This window comes from Mus musculus, chromosome 19 (genome assembly GCF_000001635.26).
Source record: "Mus musculus strain C57BL/6J chromosome 19, GRCm38.p6 C57BL/6J".
In the NCBI taxonomy this organism is placed as follows: Eukaryota; Metazoa; Chordata; class Mammalia; order Rodentia; family Muridae; genus Mus; species Mus musculus.
The window spans coordinates 3,370,585-3,388,019 of record NC_000085.6 but is presented as its reverse complement, the minus strand read 5'-3'; the positions used below and the strand labels follow the sequence as shown (position 1 = coordinate 3,388,019).

At 49.7% G+C, this 17,435-nt stretch overlaps 1 protein-coding gene and 1 long non-coding RNA gene across 8 annotated transcripts in view; one reads left to right on the top strand and one right to left on the bottom strand.

Moving 5' to 3' along the window:
• Window positions 1-2,284: 2,284 nt before the first annotated feature.
• Window positions 2,285-17,435, bottom strand: part of Cpt1a (carnitine palmitoyltransferase 1a, liver) — a 63,410-nt gene continuing 48,259 nt past the window's right edge. For 5 of the 6 annotated variants that reach the window (XM_011248602.3, XM_006531654.3, XM_006531655.3 and 2 more), the window contains exons 11-19: window positions 17,125-17,313; window positions 16,343-16,448; window positions 12,811-12,927; window positions 11,445-11,609; window positions 9,518-9,652; window positions 7,851-8,003; window positions 6,297-6,410; window positions 5,996-6,088; window positions 2,285-4,265 (exon numbers count right to left, since the gene is read on the bottom strand). In XM_011248602.3, coding sequence (XP_011246904.1) covers window positions 4,179-4,265; window positions 5,996-6,088; window positions 6,297-6,410; window positions 7,851-8,003; window positions 9,518-9,652; window positions 11,445-11,609; window positions 12,811-12,927; window positions 16,343-16,448; window positions 17,125-17,313 — 1,159 coding nt within the window. In that variant the 3' untranslated portion in view covers window positions 2,285-4,178. The remainder of the gene's footprint in view (window positions 4,266-5,995; window positions 6,089-6,296; window positions 6,411-7,850; window positions 8,004-9,517; window positions 9,653-11,444; window positions 11,610-12,810; window positions 12,928-16,342; window positions 16,449-17,124; window positions 17,314-17,435) is intronic. The other variant, NM_013495.2, reaches the window with a different exon arrangement.
• Gm36532 lies at window positions 10,530-15,151 on the top strand. Of its 2 annotated transcripts, none has more exons than XR_003952931.1 (4): window positions 10,530-10,566; window positions 10,676-12,778; window positions 14,385-14,480; window positions 14,827-15,151. It is a non-coding gene; the product is annotated as a predicted gene, 36532 (long non-coding RNA). The 2 variants fall into 2 exon arrangements; XR_003952932.1 differs by having other exon boundaries at window positions 10,535-10,779; window positions 11,067-12,778.

The following is a 17,435-nucleotide window of genomic DNA, read 5'->3' as shown; positions in this document are numbered from 1 at the left end:
AAAATCCTGTGCCATCAGGTTTTGCTTTCAGGGTTTTGTTTATTTACACTTAATGCGTATTTGCATATACATTTGTGGACACACCATGGCATTAATCTGAAGGAAAGGAAAACGTTCCAGAGTCGAGAGTTGTCTCTCCTTCCCTGTGCGGCTTCTGGGATCAAACTCAGGTTGTCAGACTTGGCAGCACACACCTTTACCCACTAAGCTACCTCATCAGCCATTTTAGTTTCTTGTTAGTCTGTTTGAGACAGGGTCTTGTTGCGTGACTCTAGTTGACCTGGTGATCACTATTTAGTCCAGGTTGGCTTCCAACTCATGTTTTACTTATATCTTTTAAAGGTAAGGTCTCATGTGGCCCAGACTTCCTTGAATTTACTATGTAATCAAAGGCAATCTTGAACTTCTCATTTTCCTGCCTCTGCCTACTGAGTGCTAGGATAATAGGTATGCACCACTATCATCAGCTTATTTAGTATGGGAATTAAACCCAGGGCTTCTTGCATGCCAGGCAAGCACTCTGTAAGCTAATCCACATCCCACAGTCGGCAGCAAGAATTCCTTTGCACCTTGCATTCCCATATCGTTGAGAAGGATTCTATACAGTGCTCTGGCGGCTTCTTCCAGTTAAAATGAGGCGAGCCCCGACTCAGTTACATACTATGAAAGTCTCTCACCAACTGTTTAAATGGAAGGTGAGGCTGACATCTTGTCGTGCACCAGACTGTCACAATGGCTCGTATCTCCCTATGCTCTCCTGGGTCTGTGCACACATGTTCCACAGCTGTAATAAGCACACTGCATTAAGGGCTAGCCTGAGAATCCTAGTGCATTCAATCAAAAATTGCCAAGAAAGAATGGTAAGGAGTCTCAGACACCTATCCACCAGATAAACACAGACACTGGTATGTCACCAAGCTGGTCAGAATGAAGCCTGGCACCTCCATGACTGCTGCTGTCCCAGTAGGTTGGCTAAAGCTGCCTCTGTCTTGTTATTCTTGTTGGTCACAGTTCTAACCCATGCCCAGCTGGGCACTTCCTTGTGCCAGCTTCCACTTCCTACATCTGGCTCTTGGGGCTCTTGTTTATTTTTACATTTTTTAAAGATTTATTTTTGCCAGGTGGTGGTGGCGCACCCCTTTAATCCCAGCACTCGGGAGGCAGAAGCAGGCAGATTTCTGAATTAGAGGCCAGCTTGGTCTACAGAGTGAGTTCCAGGACAGCCAGGACTATACAGAGAAACCCTGTCTCGAAAAACCAAAAAAAAAAAAAAATTTTATGTGAATGGATGTTTTGTCTGTCTGTATGTGCACCATGTGCATGCCTGTGTTGGAGGTCAGAAGAGGGTGTCAGATGCTCTGAACTGGAGTTACAGGTGGTTGCAAGTTACCATGAGTGCTGGGCATTGACCCCAGGTCCTCTGGAAGAGCAACAAGTGTTCTTAATTGCTATGTCCAGTTTCATGTTGTTTCATTCTATGAGACAGGGTTTCACTATATAGATCAGGTTAGTCTGGAACTCTCTATGTAGCCTAGGTTGGCCTCATAGTCATGATCTTCCTACCTTCACCTTCCTAGTACTGGGATTCGAGGTCCATGACATCGTGCCCAGACCTCACTCGAGTTGCAATACTTAGGATCCTTCCTTCAGTTGGCTGTCTTGGAACTGGAGCTAACATCCAGAACTAGAGGCAGGGAGCTAGTTCTTTATTCTCCGTGCCTAGAGCAGATGCTTGGAAGAGCCTGATGAAGAAACTCAGTGCTGGTCTGGAGAGATGGCTCAGCAGTTAAGACACAGATGACATGAGGACCAGAGTTCAGATACCAGAGTTCATCCCTTAACATGGTAGGTGTGCTTGTACACATGCCTAAAACCCATCACTGAAGTGGGACCGAGTCAGCACTCCTGGGGCTTGCTGGCCACTGGCATTGCCAAAAAAATATAAGCTCCAGGTTTAGATACAGACCCTGTCTCAAAGAAAGGGGGTGAAGAATGCCGGACAACTCCTCTGGCCTCTTCATGTACCTGCAGCCGTATGCCAATGTGCATATGCCACACAGGCACACACATTACATGTTTCTAAAAAGGAAGTGTTATCATTCACTGAACATGCACTATAGCACCTCTGTGGTGCCAGGCACCCACACAGGAATGGAGGATAGCTCCACTGTGTGCTGCTCCTTGGTCAAGTACATGACAGTGGTGCCCTGCACACTGCAGGCTCACAGCCAGTACCTGATAGTATAACCCTGATTAGTATGACAAGGGAGACAGGGACAGATGATGTAGTAGGCGGGATTAATGTTTTATTAATGGTCAGCTATATTCGTTCACACATGCATTTCTAAGATTTATATCCAAACAGCATATGGTATTTACATGCAATGGACAGATTAGAAAACCAAATTCGAACCTTGGCTGCGGTAAGACTATGTTTTGTTCCACATTAAATACATAGTAGTCTTACCTCCTCCTTTGAACACTTACAGTGAAAGCCCACTCTTCTGCCTTGGAAGGAGTAAAAAATTGCATTGGTAACTGCTCAGGAGCAGCAAGGAAGGACACTGGAGACCTGAGAGAGGAATGTCACACTTGGGTACTAGCAGGAATACTCCGAGTAACAGAGGTTAGCAAGTAGTCCTAAGAGCGCGGTCAGGCGGCTTTGACTTACAGTTGTCTCTGCTATATATTTATGTTGCCTTTTGTTTTCTTGTTTTTAGTAGGAAAAAAACTTTGGCCCTTGTAGGTGTGATTCTTTTTTTTGTATTCATGGATACTTATAAAACACGCATGAGCTGTTCAGCCAGCACCTCTCTGTACTTCTGGCCACCCCACCCTCACTTCTGTTACAGCTAGCACACGAGTAGGAATCAAGCAAGGCCAAAGGGGCACTGGAAAATAAATACATGATTTAAAACACGAAGAGCTAAACTTGTCAGGACAGGATGGTAACAGGTAGGGGAGGCCACTCCATTATGCTATGTTTACATGGAATACCAAACGGAGTTGCTTTACAGTCTATTGGATGTTGTCAAGAAAGGCACTCTCACAGAGGGATGGTATTTGGGTACAAAGCACCCATTACTTGAGACCCCCGAGTCTGTCACCAAAATGACCTAGCCTTCTATCGAATTTGCTCTGGTTGGAATCTGACTGGGTGGGATTAGAAGATGAGCCCGTTGGTGTATCTGCCAGGATCTCTATCTCCTGGCTGCCATGACAAGGCTTTGGCTGCCTGTGTCAGTATGCCTGACTCAGTGACCAGGGTCTCACTCTCCTTGCCAATGGCTGCCACACTCTCCAGCTGGTGTCCAACTTGGTAGCCTTTGACTACCAAGCCCCTCACTTCCCTCTGTGGACACATCTGTTATTTTGTTGCTTAATGGAACTGGTGGCCAATGAGATTCTGCATCGCTCCCTCCACCAGGGACCTCATCTTCTAGGGTGGGGGAAGTGCTTACTTAGGGACATCTCTATGCAGGAACTTGTGAGGGGAAGCAGCACCCTCACATATCCACCCAAAGGCTTCACATGCTAAGCCTTCTCTATGGCCCCACTTGCCAATGGGCTCCCATCGTTAAGGCACTGGGTTTCGAAGGTGGCACTGAGGAGGTGGTATCCTGCTTCCAGGAAATGTGGAGTCAAATGTGGACTCCCAAAGCGATGGTGGCTGTCATTCATAGCAGAACCTTAATCCCCAGGCCTAACCATTCCATTAGTGTGTTACAGGTGTGTTAGCTAGAGCTGTTACCTCCACTGGCTCTGAAGCCACTTTCTCTTTCCACAAGGTGATGCTCTCACTGCCTGGGTGAAGTCAAGTCCCAAGTATCCACAGGGTCACCACTGAGGAAGTCTGTCACCTCCAACACATATTGATACAACCCCCAAAATCCAGGGATTCACCAGCATTTAAATCCCTTTATCCATTAGGAGCCGATTCAAAAGACTTCGGGGGACTGTGCCCAATATTCCTGGAGCCAAGGCATCTCTGGATGTAGTAGGGTCACAAGTCAAACGGTGGAGCCTACGGTTGTTCTAGGGAGACCGACGGTAAACCTTCTGGAAGGAAAACTGAGTTTTATAAGAACAATTTTCTGCCTGTCCTATGGTCAGGAGCAACACCTATTCATTTGGTTTGTATCACTAGAGTCCATTTTCCTTCCGTGCGGCTCCGACAGTTACTTTTTGGAATTGGCGGTGAGGCCAAACAAGGTGATAATGTCCATCATGGCTTGTCTCAAGTGCTTCCCAAAGCGGTGTGAGTCCTAAAAGAAAGAAGCCGAACAGCACATCAGCAGCCGGGCAAATAAATCCCAGCGCCTGAAAACTGAGGCAGGAGCATCAACTGCAGCAAGTTCAAACCCAGCCTGGGCTATATAGCAAGACTCTGTCTTCAAGAACCAAATGAGAATACCCAAGATATAAGATACAATTTGCTAAACACATGAAACTCAAGAAGAATGAAGACTGAAGTGTGGACACTATGCCCCTCCTTAGAATTGGGAACAAAACACCCAGGGAAGGAGTTACAGAGACAAAGTTTGGAGCTGAGATGAAAGGATGGACCATGTAGAGACCCATATCCAGGGATCCACCCCATAATCAGCATCCAAACGCTGACACCATTGCATACACTAGCAAGATATTATCGAAAGGATCCAGATGTAGCTGTCTCTTGTGAGACTATGCCGGGGCCTAGCAAACACAGAAGTGGATGCTCACAGTCAGCTAATGGATGGATCATAGGGCTCCCAATGGAGGAGCTAGAGAAAGTAGCCAAGGAGCTAAAGGGATCTGCAACCCTATAGGTGGAACAACATTATGAACTAACCAGTACCCCGGAGCTCTTGACTCTAGCTGCATATGTATCAAAAGATGGCCTAGTCGGCCATCACTGGAAAGAGAGGCCCATAGGACACGCAAACTTTATATGCCCCAGTACAGGGGAACGCCAGGGCCAAAAAGGGGGAGTGGGTGGGTAGGGGAGTGGGGGTGGGTGGGTATGGGGGACTTTTGGTATAGCATTGGAAATGTAAATGAGCTAAATACCTAATAAAAAATGGAAAAAAAAGAACCAAATGAGCTAAATACCTAATAAAAAATGGAAAAAAAAAAAAAAGAACCAAATGAGAGGAGTTGGGGAGATGGCTCAGTGGATAAAGTGCTTGTGCAAGCACACACACACACACACACACACACACACACACACACAGAGAGAGAGAGAGAGAGAGAGAGAGAGAGAGAGAGAGGGAGAGAGAGAGAGAGAGAGACAGAGAGAGACAGAGACAGAGACACAGAGAAGGAAAAGCTCTGGCACGCAGCAAGTCTCACTTTTGGAATTGCCCATTATCATCTGTCCCTGGGTTAGGCCAACCTCCTGTCTTCCCACTCTCCAAGCTCTGAGGGAATTAGTGGAGGAGCAATAAAAGCACCCTGAGCACTCAGTGGGGGACAGCCATAGGTGGCTTGATATATGCATGGATGGGTCAGATCTGAGGCCTCCCTGTCACTCTGTACTACACCCCAGGCTATCCCTGAACTCTCAGTTCCTGCCTCAGCTTCCTAAATAATGCTAGGATTAGAGGTGTGTAACTCATGCCTAGCTTCCTGAGGACTCGGGGTCTGTGGGTGGGAGTGGGCAGCCTGGAAGATTTTGTAGCACTGGCTAGGCTGATACTGCGGAGGGCCACCATTAGAGGTTCCCAAGAGGCTCCCTCAGAGACTTACTCCCTACGGAAGGCCAGAACCTGCTCACGGAGTTGTTTAGAGTAGAAAGAATGACAGAAACACAGACACATTGAGACTTAAGACCACTGCTACCATCAAAGGCAGGTAAATGAAATAAATATATGTCTTTCAAATGGGTGAAATTCATCGATGTGAAACTAAGCTAAAAAAAGGATGACACCTGAAATGAATGTTTTGGTTAAAGATGTGCTCCCTCCAAAAAGAAATTTACCTCATGTCTAGAAAAAGTAGTGCCCAATATACTCACTGTCTCAGGGCTAGAGAACTTGGAAGAAATATGGAAGTGGATGAAATTCTCTCCCACAATAATGTAGGAAACACCATAGCCGTCATCAGCAACCTGCAGAGAGAGAAAGGGCAGTTTTATCACTAGGAAATGAGATAACGTGGACGGCGACTTCCTGTTCTCAATGTAAGTCTGGGCACTGAAGAGGCTGAGGCAGGAGGATGGTGATGGCCAGCCTGGACTTTACAGTGAGTGAGTTTGAGGCCAGCCTGGGGACAATGGGATGGGCTTGAAGTTAGTGGGTGGGCCTGGCTGCACTTACCGGCCCAAAGCCCCCGCCACAGGACACATAGTCAGGGTATTTCTCAAAGTCAAACAGTTCCACCTGCTGCTGAGGAGTCTGGCTCGTGGACAACCTCCATGGCTCAGACAGTACCTGCGACAAAGCAAAAAATGTCCACATGACTTCCCTACTCGCTTCTCCTAGTGAGCACCGACTGTCAACCTGACACTGCTGACAATCACCTGGGAGGAACCACAAGACATTCTCAACTGAGTGACTATCTGCCATCACACTGATTTGTGGACACTGTCCTGGCTTGTTTTATGTGTCAGGTTGACACAAGCTAGAGTCATCATAGAGGAAGGAACTTCAGTTGAGGAACTGCCTCAGTGAGATCCAGATGTAAGGCATTTTCTCAATTATCCATCAATTTAGGGAGGCCCAGCCCATTCTGGATGGGATCATCCCTGGGCTGGTGATGCTGAGTTCTATAGGAAAGGCTGAGTGAACCAGGGGCAGCAAGCCAGCAAGCAGCACCCCTCCATGGCCTATGCGCCAGGTCCCACCTCACAGGTCCACCTCTGCTTGGGTTTCTATCCTGACTTCCTTCAGTAATGGACTATGATATGGACATGTAAGCTGAATAAACACTTTCTGCCCAAAACACTCATTAAGACAGACATGTCTGTGGGAAATTGTCTTGCTGCAGGAAGGTCCAGCTCAGGGTAGGTGGGTTCTGTCCCTGGACAGGTGTCCATCTAGCTGGAGAGGACTAGAGAGAGGGCTCAGTGGCTAAGAGCACCCAGCTTTGATTGCTAGCACCCACATAGTGGACCTGTAACTCTAGTTCCTAGACATCCCTCTAGGCACTGCACACACACCAAACATACACCTACACATGAAGGCAAAGCACACATGTAAAATTATATTTGTAAAGAAAGTTAACCAAATGTGAGCCCGTGCACAGGCCGGCAAGAAGCCTTCCTCCACAGCTTCTGACTCTGTTCCTGCTTAAGTTCCTGCCCTGACTTCCAAGGGGCAAGTGGTCAGAGTGCTTTATACAGCAGCAGAGAGCAATGCAGAGAGCAATGCAGAGAGCAATGCAGAGAGCAATGCAGAGAGCAATGCAGAGAGCAATGCAGAGAGCAATGCAGAGAGCAATGCAGAGAGCAATGCAGAGAGCAATGCAGAGAGCAATGCAGAATACCTCCTTTTTGTCTGAGGATCCCCTAAGAGGGAGGCAAGGAAAAACTGCGTGGTCAGAGACTATTTCTCCAAGCCCCTCAGGGCCACACTAAGGTTAAAGTATCTGAGCCCCTCCCCTTGACCAAACTGCCTCTCACAGGGAAGGCAGAGGACAGCCCGTGGGGTCTAAGGTAGCCTCTACAAACCCACCTCTAGGTTCTCAAGGGCTTTTCTAGCTCATTCTATGCAGCCACTGTTAAAAGCCAGTATGCTGATGCATGCCTGTAGTCCCAGCATTCAGGAGGCTGAAGCAGGAGGATTGCTATTTAAGGCTAGCCTAGGCTACAGAGTAAGATCCTGTCTCAACACAGAAAAGCCAGGCTGGACACACACAGTCCAAGCACTTACCTCCTTCAGGAAAGGTGAGTCGACTGCCAGATACTTGGACACCACATAGAGGCAGAAGAGGTGGCGGTCGATGCCAGCGCCCGTCATGGCGAGGCGGTACAGGTGCTGGTGCTTTTCACAAGCTATCTTGAACAGCTTGAACCTCTGCTCTGCCTAAGGGTCAACAGGAGAAGGACATGCTTTGCATGGTTCAGGTTGTGCGTCGGGCCACTTTCTCTTCAGTGGTCTGTAAAAGGCAGGGTGCTGTGACCAATATACTTGACAGAGCCCCACCAGCCCACGATCCCTTTCCAGATTCTTGCCTCAGAAGGGCTGCTGGGCAGTAGGTAGGTTGATGGAGAGGCACCCTGTGACGGTGTGTGTGCTATGTACACAGAGAGCCAAATGTGGACCACTCAAGCTGTTAAGAGTTCTTGCCAAACCTGGAGCTCTATCCCAGCTCTGACCCCAAGTTTATTTTGTCACAGGGATGAACGCTAACCCTCCTTGGCTACTCTGCTAAAATGTGAGGGCTTCCTTATGACCCAAGGGGGAGGCTTGCTGAGCAGCCAGTCTAGCCTAAGTAGCAGCTCTACATTCGGGGAGAGACCCTGGCTCAAAGTACAGGGTGGAGCGTAATGGATGAAGACAACAGCGCACATTTCCGGCCTCACTACACATGTGTATACACATGTACAACATAACACAAGTACATACATACACATGTGTTCACACATAACAAACACAGACATATAGGCTGCTTTGGAATCTTCTGGACATTACAACACCACCTGAGACACGTGGCCTCTACATGGAGGTATGTCAAGGCACTGGCCTTCCTATGACAGACCCAGCCTCATAGGAGCCTCCTGGAAGTTCTAGTGACAGAAGTAGCCGCTTGCTTTTTTTTTTTTCCTCTCTCTAGAGTAAAAAAAAAAAAAAAGAAAAAATGCAGTCTGTTGTCTGTTGGTGGTAAACGCCTGTCTCAGGGCTTGGGGAACCTAGGCATAGCTCTGAATGTGGCCATGTGCCAGCTGGGACCAGCAATGCATTGGATTCATCTGAGTTCATTTTCCCAAGGCCACTGCAGGGCTCCTAAGAGGCAGAACATACTGTAGTACTCTGTAGTATCTGGTAGATTGGTCAGACAGGCTCTGACCCCAGGGATGGGTGTCCGGTTTCCTGTGTCTGTGCCATGTCCAGTCGCATGTGAAGGGTCTCGATACATATAATCTCATTCCCAAAGCTCAGCGAGCAATACTCTCTTCTGTATGTCCTCTTAAATGCTTTCTGTTCCTATGCATAAGGAGCTGGGGGAGGGGATGCAGAAGTAGGGTAAGGGTGGAGGAGCAGGGGGAGGAGGGGTTGAGGGAGGAAGGGTGGAGCTGGAGGGGCTATGGAGCTTCATGGTCAGCTTCCAGGGCAGTGACTTTCAACCTTCCTCTTGCTGTCTCCCTTTAACACAGTTCCTCATGTTGTGTAACATGGTTCCTCATAATGAATACAATTATTTCATTGCTACTTCATAACTGTAATTTTGCTACTTTATGAATTACAGTGTAAGTATCTGATGTGTAGGATATCTGATATGTGACCCCAATGGGGTCACGACCCACAAGTTGAGAACCACTGTTCTAGTGTCGTCCAGAAACCATGCACCATGCCATGTTCTGCCACCATGGTCTTACCGTTGTTGTGGGGTCCATCATGGCCAGCACAAAGTTGCAGGACTCCGTAGTGCAGGAGCGTACAGTCTCTGTCCTCCCCTCTCGGAAGAGCCGAGTCATGGAAGCCTCATACGTGAGGCAGAACTTGCCCATGTCCTGGGAAGGAAGGAAAACTAGCTTAGGGCTAACAGGCTAACAGGTGGGAGTGGCCATCTAAGTCTAAGGGAGAAGGGACCTGGAATGGATCTGAGAGGAGGTGGCAGTCTGCTTCCCCCACTGTGTGTGTGTGTGTGTGTGTGTGTGTGTGTGTTGCCGGCACATACATCTGACCAACAAGGATAAACCTGGTGTCCAGAGGCCAGAAGAGGGCACTGGATCCCTGAGGACTGGAGTTACAGATGACTGTGAGCTGCCATGTGAGTGCTAGAAATTGAACTCAAATCCCCTGGAAGTGCAGACGGTGCTCTTAACTGCTGAGCCGTCTCTCCAGCCTCCTGGAGTTTGTCTTTGCATGGTTTCTGGTCCAAGACATGACTAAGGCCACAATGTCCTCCAGAAAGCCCTCCAGCTGATGTGAATTTTTAGGAGAAAGGACAAGGCACACAGCAAGGTCTGAGGTCTGAGAGACACAGGGGAGGGACAGGCAAGAGGGCAGGACTAGGGAATGAGGAGGAGTTCAGTCACTATGGCCATGGACAAGACAGTAGCCAGGAGGAGCGAGCAGATGCAGATGGGAAAAGCCTATTGTCTGGATGGGACAGAAGGGCCACCTGTGGAAGGCAGGATGGGAGGTATCACAGGTGGAAGGCTACTGCAGCCAGCACTCCTTAGCTTGAAGCAAAGGTGTCTGCAGGTAAGGCTGCCTTTCTGGAAGCAGAGTAGAAGCTGGCGATGAGCTTCAGGAAGAGATGAGAGGCTCCTGGCTGGAGGAGAGTGTGGCTAGGGCTGGGGAAAAGGCAGCAGGGGAGTGGTCAGGGGGCGTGGCTAGGGAGAGAGTCGAGGAAGCTGGGGTTAGAAGTGATTACAGAGGCCTTGGGAGTTGTGCCAGAGAGAACAAGAAGAGAAACAGGGTAGGGGTGGGGCAGGAAGAGCTCCTGGGGAGGCAAGGGTGGTGGACACAGCTGGTGGCACCTGAAGCTGAGCCCCTGGGATGTCCACCCTCCCACTGTGCACTTCTAGATCTGGTGCCACAATGACTTCTGCATTGCCAGCAACTGAATGCTTCTGTCTGGAGTAGGCTGACCTCTACCAAGAACTAAAGTTCCTTCCACATCCTCACACAGGTACAGATTGCTTCTGCCACCCTTTAGCACTGCTCAGGGAAACGATAGAATTGGCACACAGTCCTGGGTGGATACAGAAATCTGACTCAGCCTAGAGCAATGAGGAGCTCATAACTTCTGCTTTAAGGAAAGGCCTGTCAAAAGTCAGACACATTAAGCAATTTGTCCTAAGTATTTCTTAACAATACTGTAAGAGTCAGAGCTTATTATGGGGTTGTTTTACAAGATTTATATTTTAACATTTTATGTGTGTGCTTGCCTTTGTGCATATGTGTAACTATGTGTAGTTCACAGAAGGCAGAAGAGTGGCACCAGATCCCATGGAACTGCAGTTACAGGTGGCTGTGAGCCGCTATGTGAAGGTGCCAAGAGCCGAATGGGGTCCTCTGCAGAGGTAGCACGTGGTCTGAACCGCCAGGCCATCTCTCCAGTCCAGGTTACACTGTTCATTTGCTTATGTCCCAAGCTCTCATCTGTGATAGGAGCCTGAGAGGGATGTCACAAAACCAAGGGTGATCTGCTCTGCAGTCTAGCATTTCACACCTTGGTACCGCAGGTAGCCCCAGGGCTGGTGTTTGGTGTCAGCTGCCCTCCATGCTGGGCTTTATAGCCTCTGCCCACTAGGGAAACAGCTCCAGAGTGCCCACAGTGAGTGCCCTTCTTACCTTGTAATGTGCGAGCTGCAGTGCCAGCTGGATGAAGGCATCGGGACTCGTCCGGCACTTCTTGATCAAGCCTTTGCCAAAGGTGTCAAATGGGAAGGAATGCAGGTCCACATCATTTGCCAAAAAACTGGCACTGCTTAGGGATGTCTCTATGACCTCCTGGCACTGCAGAGGAAGAAGGCAGCTCTGCTTAGTGGGGAAGCACAGCAGGAGGAGAAGGAAGCAGGGCGGAACAGTCTGGAAGTCTGCACTTCAGTCTCTAGTCTAGGGCCTTAGGGGAGCTGGCTGGAGGAGGAAGCCATGGATATAATCAAGACACATTGTTTACATGTGTTCAATTCTAGAAGCACAAATAATATTGTTTTTTAAAGGACAAACACAGGGATCCACGGTGGCCAGGGGCCAGGAAGGAGCTGGATGAGAGGCGGAGGCCATGGTGTTTATAGCAATGTCACTGCCATCTGACTCTGGGCACTAGTCACGTGACACTACACACCCAATCCCATCCAGGCGACGCTGTGTAAACCTGGGATGTGCCAGGAGGCCTGACAGACCACTAGTGAGGATGCTGAGGGGGCAGACCGTGGGTTTCCAGGAAATACCTGCATCTTTCTCAAAATTCTGCCATGAACCCAGCATGGCTCTATTACAGGTGTGTTGAAGAGAGCCAGTGAGCCCTGGTGGTCCAGTCAGCCCGGCCCCAAGGTCAGGCCTCCACAGAGGTATTGTTCCTCTATGGATCACACACTGTCCTGGGTCCTCAGAGTGCTGGACTTTACCACACGAAAAAGTACTTCTCAGGCCCCAGAAACTCACACTTGGATCAGACAGGCTGGAGTTATGGTTCCAACCCTAACATCTCTTCTCAGGGCTCCTACTTGAGTGGACTGAATCTCAGAATCTGTTGTTGGTTGTTGAGACACGGTCACAGAATTCTCTGGCCTCAGCCACAGGGGTTGGGATGACAGAAACAGGCCATCTTTACACAGCCCCAAAATCTCTAAGACTAGGTTTTTCTATGTAGTCCTTATTGTCCTGGAACTAGCTTTGTAGACCAGGCTGGCCTGGAACTCAAAAAGATCTGCCTGCTACTGCCTCCTGAGTGCTGGGATTACGGGAGTGTACCACCATTGCCTGACTAGGATTTAAGTTTTTATCCCTGTTTACAGGGAATTTACAGAAGCCCAGCTACTTTTCAGCTGAAATCTCAACTGAGAACGGAAGTCCCATTTCTCTCAGCATCCCAGGCCCCTTCCCCAACTCTGGGCAAACAGCTTTCTGTTTGGTAGAGAGCTTGCCTATCACCAGAGCTCAGGAACAAGATTGCCACCCAGGTGAGTGATGGTCTCTGGGACACCAGACTTACTTCTCCTGGAATGTCCCACTGTAGCCTGGTGGGTTTGGGGATGTTGGGGTTCTTGTCTCCTTTACAGTGTCCATCCTCTGAGTAGCCCAGCTGGAAGACGTCGGTGGCCATGACATACTGAGACAAAGAAGCAGAGATGGAGTAGAAGCCACGAGTGAGCAGTGTTTCCTTCCTACTGCGCTCAGGACAGACACTCCACACTCCTGGGACCAATCCTGGGAGTAAGGGCGGAATCTCCACACACCAAGCACCTTCTCCAGTCTCTGTCACACTCTCTCTCTCTCTCTCTCTCTCTCTCTCTCTCACACACACACACACACACACACACACACACACACACCAGAGGGCAAAGAGCAGGAAGGCCCCAGAAAGCTAACTGATGGGTGGTTTCTAGAAACCAGGGAGGGTAACACCGTGGCTCTGAACCTCTGCATCTCTGGAGCCCACCTGCCACAGCCTTCTGCGCCCTTTGTAATAAGAGAGAAGCATAGGCGTCTCCCCGAGCCAGAGCTGCTCTAGGAGATGAATCTGTCAAGAGAAGGTAAGCGGAGAAACCTTGAATCAGGGCTGATGGGAGGATCCTCAGTTCTCAGGATGCTGGACCCACAGCACACAGGATGCTACTACGAAGTTGTCCCCACCTGGTTTCACATCTCAGAATCAGCCCATTGTTACTGGGGCACTGTCCCTCCAAGATGAGAGCTGGGTGCCCAGCACTATCCTGGGAACCTAGGCTCCATTCAAGAGTCCTCCTCATTCCACCAGGCAGACAGGAAACTAAATACTGATTCTACTTGTGGCCTTGGCCTTAGCCTTATCTTGATCTTGGCCTCCTTAGCCTTATCTTGATCAGTTACTTTAAAATATTAGCCCGAGGGCTGGAGAGCCAACTCAGCTGTTAAAAGTGCCTGCTGCTCTAGCAGAAGTTTGGGGTTTGGGTCCCAGCTCACAACTACCTTTAACCCCAGCTCCAAGGGATCTATCGCCCCCCTTTGGTTGCTGCATGTACTGCACTCATGAGCACATACATGTAGACACACAAGAAACCTTAACATCAGCCAGACCTTGTGGATATCTTGCTGAAATTTCTTCTTCATCTCTTTTCAACCTTTTGTTTGGTTTTGTTTTTTATTATGTAGCCCTGATTGTCCTCAGGCTTTTCAGTAATTCTCCCATCTCAGCCTCTGGAGTGCTGGAATTATAGGCATGTGCCACTATGTGCCCTCTATGTCTGCCCTTGAGAACGGTGCTGTGTATGCTGCAAGTTGCCTGGGCCTCAGAGACCCTCATTACCCAACGGCAGCTGTGCATGTGTTATCTGAAAAGTCCCTGGGATATTCTCATGGGCCTATACTGTTGGGCTTTGCAGAGCTTCCCAGAGATCTGTGTGTGAGCCGCAGGGTCTGGGAGCTAATGGAGGTGAGGTATCTGCATCTGGACTGAGGCTGCTGCTGGCATCAGTTCAGGGGCTGCCTCGCAGGGACACGAGCCCTTGCACTTCGCCATTGGAATTGGTGTCTCAGCGGAGCACGCTGGTGTCTTAGATCCAGACTGCCTGCTTCTTCCTTTCCCAGGCTGTCTCGTGTAGGAACTCTTCCCTGGCTGAAGCCGAGCAGCTGGGACTCTGCCAAGACCCCAAGCAGAGGTCCGAGCACCCAAGGGATGAGAGGGTGAGTGATCGAGGGAGGGAGGGAGGCCAGAGCATGCGCACAAACAAGCAGACACAATCTGCACCCTGCAGTTGACTCTGCACCACAGGAAAAGAAATCGCTGGCACAGCACTGCAAGGAAAAACTAAGATGCAAAGTCTTAGCTGGGGGTGGCCGGGCAACCCGAAACCAGCAGCACTCCCGAGGCTGAGGCAAGAGCAGTGCCATTTGGCTTGGGCTAAATGGTGAGACCCTGGAAGAGAGAGGAAGGGAGGGAAAGAGAGAGAGCATCCCTAGCCTGAAGTCCAAAATCTTACAAAAATTTAAAACTTCGTTGAGAGTTACGTCAATATTTAATAAATTTCAGATTCCTGCAATACAGCTATTTGACTGAGAAGTCCACAAAGGCACCAGATCTGCAGTCTGGGTCTGACCCTTTCTTTTGCTTTGCCTCTCTCTGTTTTGAAATGACTTCGTTTTATAGTCCAAGCTGGCCTCAAGTTCCTGATCCTCCTGCCTCAGGCTCCTGTACTAGGGTGACATGTGTCACCACACCCAACTCTGTGTTTTTGAAAGCTGGGTTAGGAGAAAGGGGGACAGAGATTTGGTGGTCTTTAAGTAACCTGGTCATTTTAGTAACTGAAATATTTTCAGTAAGATACATTGCCTTAATTTTTTTTGATTTAACTATTAGGATGTATGAGGGTGCACATGGGGTGTGTGAGGTGAGGGTGCATATGAGGTGTGTGAGGGTGCATAGGGGATGTGTGAGGGTGCAAATGGGGTGTGTGAGGTGAGGGTGCACATGAGGTGTGTGAGGGTGCATAGGGGATGTGTGAGGGTGCATATGGGGTGTGTGAGGTGAGGGTGCACATGGGGTGTGTGAGGGTGCACATGAGGTGTGTGAGGGTGCACATGGGGTGTGTGAGGTGAGGGTGCACATGGGGTGTGTGAGGTGAGGATGCACATGGGGTGTGTGAGGGTGCACATGAGGTGTGTGAGGGTGCACATGGGGTGTGTGAGGGTGCACATGGGGTGTGTGAGGTGAGGATGCACATGGGGTGTGTGAGGTGAGGGTGCACATGGGGTGTGTGAGGTGAGGGTGCACATGGGGTGTGTGAGGGTGCACATGAGGTGTGTGAGGGTGCACATGGGGTGTGTGAGGTGAGGGTGCACATGAGGTGTGTGAGGGTGCACATGGGGTGTGTGAGGGTGCATATGGGGTGTGTGAGGTGAGGGTGCACATGGGGTGTGTGAGGTGAGGATGCACATGGGGTGTGTGAGGTGAGGGTGCACATGGGGTGTGTGAGGTGAGGGTGCACATGGGGTGTGTGAAGTGAGGGTGCACATGGGGTGCTGCCCTTCTACTGTCACATGGGTGCCAGGGGTTGAACTCAGATCGTCAGACTCTACCCTACTAGCATCTCTCTGGCTCCAGGACACTGCCATTTTATAAGCCAAGATGCTAACCCAGGCCCGGTGGCACATACCTGTAATCTCTGATACTCAACACGCTGAGGCAGGAGGATTCCAGGTCTGAGGCCAGTCTGGGCAACACAGTGAGTTCAAGTCTAGCATGTTTCTATCTAGTGAGACCTTGTCTCCAAAATAAAGGCTAAGGTTATACAGCCTTGGTGTGGAGCAGCTGCCCAGCAAGTATGAGGCAGGCCCTGGGTTCCATCCCTAGCACCCCCCCCACACACACACACTCATACTCACTCTCACACACACTCACTCCTCCCTCTCCAAGGTATTTCATCAGGGAGAGAGAAATGTAACCAATACAGAATTAGACAAATACTGCAGAGTTCAAGTGGGCCTGCGTTGGGTTTCTTTCCCAAAGCACCTTCCACATTCAGACAGGTAACAATGGTGTGGCTCACCTCCCACAGATGGCCCACGATGGGCGCGTCCGCCCAGGAATGCTCTGCGTTTATGCCTATCTTGCTGTTTTTGAAGACAACAAAGGTGATGGACTTGTCAAACCACCTACAGGGAGACAACATGATCATGGGCTTCCAGGGTTATATCGACATGGGAACCCAAAAGCTACATGGGTGCTTCTTTCTGCAGAGACCGTTGCTTCTCTCCACCCTGACAATTCTCCAGGCTTCTACATCCTAGGAAGGTGACTCAAGGGGGCACAGAGAACACAGAGCCATTCATAGCTTCTTGTATCAGAGATACAATATAGCATGTGTGTGAGCCCTGGGTCCAGAGGCGTGTAGACTACTGTAACAAGGAGTCTGGGGCCATGCCCTCTCCAGCCAGGCCTGGGAGGTACCTCCTCACTTTACACCTACAGAAAGGGGATCCAGGAGGGCAGGGTCACAGCAACTGCACAAGGCCAGTGATGGTTCCCAGGACTGTCCTATGTGCTTCCTCCATGTATCCTGGGCCCCTCCCACAGTTCTGCTGGGAGCCAGGTAACCCACAGTTAAGAAGGGTGGTGGGTAAGCAAAGGAGGGGACCTCAAAACTACCGGGCCTACAACTGTGTCTGAGTTTGTGTGGAGGGAAGAAAGCAGAGCTTTCTGGTTGGATGCTTATTCCTTCCTAGTACAACCCCATAGCAGGGGTCAGATTTGGGGAGGCTGCTCACAGGTACCCCCAGAAACATCTCCCACAACCCCCCATCAACCTCAGAGATTAAAAATGGGAGTTACCTGTCGAAACATCTACCATGCAGCAGAGATTTGGCATAGCTGTCAATAGATGCCTCAGGGTCCTCCTCTCTATATCCCTGTTCCGATTCGTCCAACGTCACGAAGAATGCTGCCTTTTCTACCGCATCCAGAGATTGCTTATTTTTTCCTCGTGCAAAATAGGTCTGCCGACACTTCGCCCAGGGCACTCTGTGGCAAGGAGTAAACGCATCTAAAATCAGTTGTCCAGGGTGGGGAGATGGCTCAGTAGGCAATAGTGCTTGCTTGTCAGCCCGAGAACCTGAATTTCACCCCCACAGCCCATGTAGAGG